We start from the raw sequence: 7,488 nt of genomic DNA on the forward strand, positions 1-7,488 counted from the left end.
TGTTCCAGAGTGGGCGGCGGAACGCGACGTCACGTCACTCGGTCACGGCTTGCTTGCAGACAATGGAGACCAGACCACCGAATTCCGAATCTCCCACTCTCCGCTCGACCTCTATAAATTTCCTTCCCAGTTCATCCCCGTTCTCTCCATGCCAATCTCACCGACACTCGCCTCACACCGGTTCAGTGGCCGTGCGAGCCCTCTTCCCACCGGATCTCGCAGCCGGCCGGGTGGAGCATCCACGGCGTGCAGGAGATCCAGCTGCTCGGGTCCACCGCCACACCACCTTTCCTGGTGAGGAAACGATTTGGATCCTCTGCTCATGTTTTCTTGGTTACCGTAGGAAGTAATTTGAGTTTAAGACAGGAGTTAACAACAGCTTTAGTTAAGAACAAGTGCGCCCATGTACTACTTTCCAGTAGGCTGCAGAGAGAGTGACATATACAGTTAACTGTTTCAGTTTTAAGCTAAACATATGAAGGTAGCATCTGTTCTGCAGTCCAATAATGTGATACGATGGAGTTCTTGATACAGCAAGTGCACACGACACAAGAACACTATATTTCGGTTTCAGGCTTCCAGCATGAATACAGAGTATCAGATTTTGGGTTTATATGGCTAATTGTGCGGCACGTAGTAACACGGTCAGGTTAGTAGCACCGTAGCACATAGTAACAACTAACAATGTCACTAGCTCGCATGATTGCCAACTGAACAAATACATCGAACATATCTGATCGCTTTGTGTTTGACTACCATACTTACCAAGCGCCATTTTCTGCTGCTGCAAAACAATCTTTACCTTGCTAGCGCAGTGAAGACTGCTGTCAAACATCACATCTCCAGTAGTACAAAAGATGTTGGATAAGTCAAATGAGAGTTCTGCTTGAAAAAAACAACAGTGTTCTGATGCTTTTGTTTGTTGTCTGAATGTATATAGGCCAATGCTGCACCTTCCAATTGTAATAAAGATTTTTAAATTGAGAAGAATTTTGCCATGCTTTTAAAAGCTAGTCCAACTGACATCGAAATGCTCTGTTTCTTTATCCTTGCTAAACGAACTAGGCAAAGAGATCAAGCTCCGGCACCAGACCTTCGACATGTGGCGGGGGTCGCTGCTGCTGCTTCTGCTCGCAGCGGCCGCGGCCGCTGAACCGGCATCCACGCTCATGGGCCCGTCGCATGAAGACAGGGGCCACGCGATGGTCCTGCCGGAGACAGGGCCCCCGGTGCAGCGGTGGGCAACGGGTGTTAGTTTTAACCCTTACTATTTATGTATCTGCATATGTATTTTGGCTTTGCACCTAGGTTAGAAGATGGTGATTGAGTAGTTTGCCTCGTGGATGCGCCCGAGCAGGAGTTCTGTTTCACCAGAGGTGCAAGGCGTGAGTGACATAAAGTCAGGAAGGTTGGCCTGTGTGGCACTTCCAATGTTGTAAGCGTATTTGTTTTAACACAAGAGGAAAACGTCCTGTGTGCATGGCAAACACATGTGTCCCCCTGTTCTCGAGGGAGCTGCACACACGACAAACACCTTTTTTTCCTCTATTCTTCATAGAGTTGCGTAAAGTAGAGAGCTAGATTTGGCTTCAACAATTGGTACCAAAGCAAGGGAATGCAGAAGATGAGGCCACATAACGCTGCAGTGATTGGAGCCATGATGACTAATGACTCAACGGCGATGTCGATGGCCGCAGCGACGGCGACGATGGCAGCAACGCCGGGCAGTTGTTGTGAGTTGTTGTGAGTTGACGGGATGATCGTCTCCCAGTTGATTGACGACATGACAGTTGTTGTGAGTTGCAGAGAAGGAAACCACATCTAATAAGCGATAACTAGCAGTCTAACATATATGCCAGTGCGTTGCAACGGGAGAGATAATATGAAACAGGAACATTTTTTGAAATTTACAAACCATTTTGGAAAACATGAACCTTTTATAAAATCACTAATATTTTTTCAATTGGTGTTTAAAAAAAAGCAGGAATATGTTTTCAACATTCAGAACAATTTTAAAAAGTGAGTTTTTCAGACACGAACGTTATTTTCAATTCGTGAACATTTCTGTAAAAGAAGAATCTTTTTCGAATTTTGAATATTTTTTAAATGTAAATATTTTTTGAAAATCTCAAGAAAATTTGGGAAAAAACTATTTTTTTTGAATTTTAAACTACTTTTGGAGAGAGACAAATAAAATTCCAAAAAAAAGTTCAAAAAAGTATTTGTTTTAAATTTCTGATTTTTTTTCGAAAATTTAACCAAAATTGAAATTCCGAAATTTTTGTGGAAAAAAAATTAAAGTTTAATGAGAAAAGTTATAAAGGAAAATAATAAGTAAAGAAGAAAAATAAAATGGGCCGGCCCAGTCTTGAGCGTCCTGTGCGAAGTCCCAATTATATGGCGCACTATGCGGCAAATAGTGTTTTCCCCACTACCTGGGCAGTAAATATAGTGGGCTGGTTTCGCTGGGCCAGAGCGCGCGTGGCCCAGATACGAAATTCTGGACAAACCATTATTATTTTCTAACAAATGGACACAAAAAAAATTTAGTACCAGCTCAAATAAAAGAAAAATCTTTTCGGCGGTGAACAGATGAAAAAATTGGAGAAACACACCTTGCTTTATTAGTAGGTATAGATATAGATAGATATAGATATAGATATAGATATAGATATAGATATACATAGATATAGATAAGTGATCGGCTCTATGCTCCATGCACGTGGACATCCGGCGCCTTTTTTCAGGATTTTGTACTTTGCATGGTTTTTCCTAGATTTTCTTGGGGAAAAAATATCGTTGCTTATCTTTCATGAAGCACACTGTGTGAAAAAAAAACAGTTGCGCTTCACGTTGAAGCACAAATGTGCTTCCCAAAAAGTGAAGGTGAAGCATAGTTGTGGTTCTGCGTGAAGCACATCCGTGCTTCTTGAAAAGTAAAAAAACACAGTTGTGCTTCACGGTGAAGCACAAATGTGCTTCCAAAAAGTGAAGGTGAAGCACAGTTGTGGTTCTGCGTGAAGCACATCTGTGCTTCGTGAAAAGTAAAAACATAGTTGTGTTTCACAGTAAAGCACAGTCGTGCTTCCGCGTGAGCACAACGGTGCTCACGGTACTTCCCAGAAAGTGAAAAGGCACAAAATGTGCTTTTTCGGTTTCCACTTTGTTTTTTCTTTTGTTTTTTTTTCAGCTTTTGGTTTCCTTTTTTTGTGGTTTTCTGGTTTCTTTTTAATTTCCGATTTTTTGGTTTCATGGTTTTTTTTGAGAAAAAAAGTGCATCCAAATCTAGTAACATGAGATCTAGTTTCGAAGATCTCGACATGTGTAACGTAACGTTGCAATACATTTTATGATTAGTGTGACACTTGTCATCACCAGTAAACGATGTGAGTAACCTTTGCAAAGATACCCTTTAATAGTTATTTCAGGTAATTGGTATGTCCTTTTTCATTCTTTGTGGCCCACAACCAATTAAGGAAAAAGTCTATTTTAAACCCTGAATTGGTAGAGGTCCGGCAAAATGAACCCCAAAGTCCAAATCCCTATCGATTGCACCCTAATCTATTTGATCCTTGTCCAAATCGATTGGAGTCGTCTGCCAAACAGGGATTGTCGATGTGGCAAGGCATGGTCGTGATTGGTTGGCGTATGAGATAAGAATAGACTGGGCCGACCCATTGAGTCCCGTCTGGCGGTCCTTCGGAGGCCGAGGAGGCAGAGCACCCCTACATCGACCATTCCTACGGGGCACAGGGGCAGTCCACCTCGAGCACTCTGTGCCCTCCTACGTTCCACCTCTCTCACTCGGCAACAATGGCGACCGGCGGGTGATCGATGGTACAGCGATGATCGTGACGACGTAGGGGCGCAAACACCTAAAGGTAATCGCATCGATGCCCTTCTCGTCCGATGCCCGTAGTTTAGCCTATGATAACACCAGTATGGTTAGGGTTTTACCGAGATTTTGGGGGTGGTTTTACGGGCTAAAAGATATGATTTTTGTGTGATTTAGCCATAGATTTTGTTCATACAGAGCAAAGATAGGTTAATTTGGTTCGCCTTATTTGTCTATTTCAGTGAAATCATGGGCTCGAGTGAGATTTTGAATGTCTGTTTCCATTTGGGTGGTGAGTTCGTCCAAATTGATCCTAATTTGCAATATGTTGGGGGAGGGCAAGCTATGCAAAGATAGAATGATGTTGTCATCAGTGCTGCTGAACATGGTGAGTCTGAGAGTGATGTGCTCATCACTAATGAAACAGGTGTGGTCACACAAGTTATGAGCAGCCCATTGAAGCATATAATAAGCAGTGCAAGGCCAAGTGAACATACAATTGCTGCGAGGCATGAAAATGTAGATCAACATCCAAATGTTAGTCAAATTACAATTTCTCAAGTGTTTGATCCAACTCAACATACAGTTGCTGCAGCAGATCAAAACCAGGTTGGAGGTGGAGTTGCTAATGGTAACAAATCAGGTTCTGATTCAGAGAGTGATTTTGAGCACATTCCACATACTGATGACAGTGGAGAAGATTCAGAGGTTGTGGAGCTAAGGAGGCATGCTAGAAAGTCTAAGAAAAGAATGAAATAGAGCAAGAGCTGGATTGAATGAGATGCATCATGTCTGGTACCAATTGAGCTTATTGCCAACATGGAGCAACAAATAGCAGGAGAAGAAGAGGTTTGGAAGTATGATTCTTCTGATGAGGACTATAGTTATGAGGAATATTCTGATTAAGAGGTAGTTAAAAGAAACATCAAGTTTTCATGGTATAACAATGACACTGAGATACCACATTTTGCATTGACCATGGTTTTCAGAAGCAAGAACCAGCTTTCCAAAGCTTTGAGAAGGTATGGTCTGGTTACTAAGAGGAGTATCAGGTTCATGGAATCAAAAATGATGAGTTAGGGCGCAATGTGGATGGGATGGTTGCCCTTGGCTCATCTATGCAGCCAAAAGATCAAGAACATCCAGACTCCAAGTGATCACTTTCAATGATGAGCACCAATGTGCACAGAATAGGTGCAACAAGCTTGTGACTGCTAAGTTGATTGCATAGAGGTATGAGCACTTCATACTAGCTAATCCTATGTGGAAAATAGAAAGCATGAAAGCCACTATATTGCAAGACATGTTTGCTAATGTTTCAACCTCAAAGTACAAATATGCAAAGTCAACTATGATGGACAGATTGATGAGTGGTATGAATAATGAGTATACCATAGTGTTTGATTACCAATTGGAGCTGCTTAGGAGCACTCCTGGAAGCATCGTTGTTGTGTGTCTGGATCCACCAAACATGCACCAAAATATATTCCAGAGATTCTGTGTTTGCTTCAATGCAATGAAGCAAGGATTCAAGGCTGGATGCAGGAAAGTGATAGGCCTTGATGGATGCTTCTTCAAAGGGGCAGTGAAGGGTGAGCTCTTGTTTTCCATAGGTAGGGATGCTAGCAAGCAGATGTATCCACTAGCTTGGGTTGTAGGTGAGTAGGAAACCAATGAAACTTGGAAATGGTTTGTTGGGCTACTCATCACGGATCTTGACATCAACAACAATGGAGTTGGTTGGGTGTTTATCTTTAATCAACAAAAGGGCCTGATTAATGCCATGAAGGGCTATCTTCCAGCTGCAGAGCACAGGATGTGTGCTAGGCACATATATGCTAACTGGAGGAAGAAGCACAGAGCTCATGATTGGCTGAAATTTTTTTGGGTTGTTGCCAAAGCTTCAAATAAGCAAGATTTAAACTATTACAGAGCCAAGCTAGCATAAGAGACACCTGAAGGGGCTAAGGACATGATGAGGACAGAGCCAGTGCATTGGGCAAGGTTTTTTTCCAATGGGACCAAATTGTGAGTCAGTTGACAATAATCTCTGTGAGTCATTCAACCATGCCACTGTTGATGCTAGGTTCTATCCAATTATTTCTATGCAAGAGAAGATTGGGAAAAATATTTGTGAGAATTCAAGAACAAAAGGGGAAGGGTGAGAAAATGACAGGGAAAATATGCACTGGTATCTTTAAAAAGCTCAAGGAATCTATTGCTTGGACACAATATCTTGAGGTGCTTTGGAATGGAGAAAATGGGTTTGAAGTGAAGCATATCAATGGAAGGGTAAGGCGGTACATTGTATATCCTGAAAAAGGAACATGCTCCTGTGGCTATTTCTAGTTGGTTGGTCTCCCTTGGCACCATGCCATTAGTGCTATCTACAAGTTTAAGAAGCAAACTGATGATTACATTCATCCTTTCTACTCTGTTGAGGTGTTCAAAAAAACATGAGCCTTACTTGCAGCCTGTAGAAGGTGAGGAGATGTGTTCTGTGTCTACAAATCCTAGGTCTCAAGCTCCAAGATATTTGAGAATGCTAGGAAGGCTAAGAAAAATGACACGAAAAGAGAAGAAATAGAAGCTCCTTAGGGGAAGAAAATGAGCAAGCATGGAACCACAATAAAATGCTCTATGTGTGGAGATCCTGGACACAACAAGTCAGGATGCAAGAAGAATTCGGAGAGAGGCAAGAAGAAGAATGCACATCTCACCAAACAAGCAAAAAAAAGAGCACAACTAAGGTATTCTAGGATTTTACTGATTTTGCATGAATTGTGATGCTTGTACATGATTTAGGTGTTTTTAGATGAATGTATATGCTTGTAAATGATTTAACATGATTCTAAATGCTTTTACATGATTTCAGATCATTTTAAATGCTTTTAGATGATCACAGATGGTTTTTCAATGCTTTTAGATGATTATAGATGCTCTTAGTTGATTTACATGATTACTTGGTGATTTTAGTTTATTTTAAATGCTTACACATGATTACTATTGGGAATCGTTGCATGGAAAACAAAAAAATTCTACGCACACACAATGATCTATCCATGGAGATGTATAGCAATGAGGGGGAGAGTGTGTCTATGTACACTCGTAGACCATAAGCGGAAGCCTTTCACAATGCGGTTGATGTAGTCGAACTTTCATTGCGCTCCAACCGATCTAGTATCGAATGCACAGATCCAGCAAGACGGCGAGGTAGTAGATGATTTCCGGCAGAACGACTGCATGGTGACGGTGATGGTGAAGTGATCTTCGCAGGGCTTCGCCTAAGCACTACGAAAATATGATCGGGTGTGTAAACGGTGGAGGGGGCGCGGCACACAGCTAGGCAATTGTCTGTTATGTGCTAGGCGCCCCCTCCCACATATATATAGGTGGGAGGGAGGGAGGAGCAGCCAAAGGAGGTGCCCAAGTAGGAGGAATCCTACTTGGAGTCCCTCCCAAGCCACGCCTCCCCCTGCCTTATATAGGTGCGGGGGAAAGGCAGGGAGGGTGGAGACCCCTTTCCTTTCTCCCATGAGAGGGAAAGGCAGGAGGGGCTAGCCCTCCCCCTTTTCCTTCCCTTAGGGCTTGCTGTCCAAAGAAGGGCGCACCAGGGGCTGGTCTGTCCCCCCCTTTTGGGCCATTAGGCCCAT

At 42.6% G+C, this 7,488-nt stretch overlaps 1 protein-coding gene across 1 annotated transcript; it reads left to right on the top strand.

Annotated features, from left to right (window-relative positions):
* On the top strand, positions 1–1,480 carry LOC123042219 (uncharacterized). The gene is made up of 2 exons (XM_044464720.1): positions 1–294; positions 1,066–1,480. Exons 1-2 carry the CDS (start codon positions 63–65, stop codon positions 1,311–1,313), a joined length of 480 nt encoding a protein of 159 aa, XP_044320655.1. The 5' UTR covers positions 1–62; the 3' UTR covers positions 1,314–1,480.
* The last annotated feature ends 6,008 nt before the right edge of the window (positions 1,481–7,488 follow it).

Source organism: Triticum aestivum, chromosome 2B (genome assembly GCF_018294505.1).
Source record: "Triticum aestivum cultivar Chinese Spring chromosome 2B, IWGSC CS RefSeq v2.1, whole genome shotgun sequence".
Lineage (NCBI taxonomy): Eukaryota > Viridiplantae > Streptophyta > Magnoliopsida > Poales > Poaceae > Triticum > Triticum aestivum.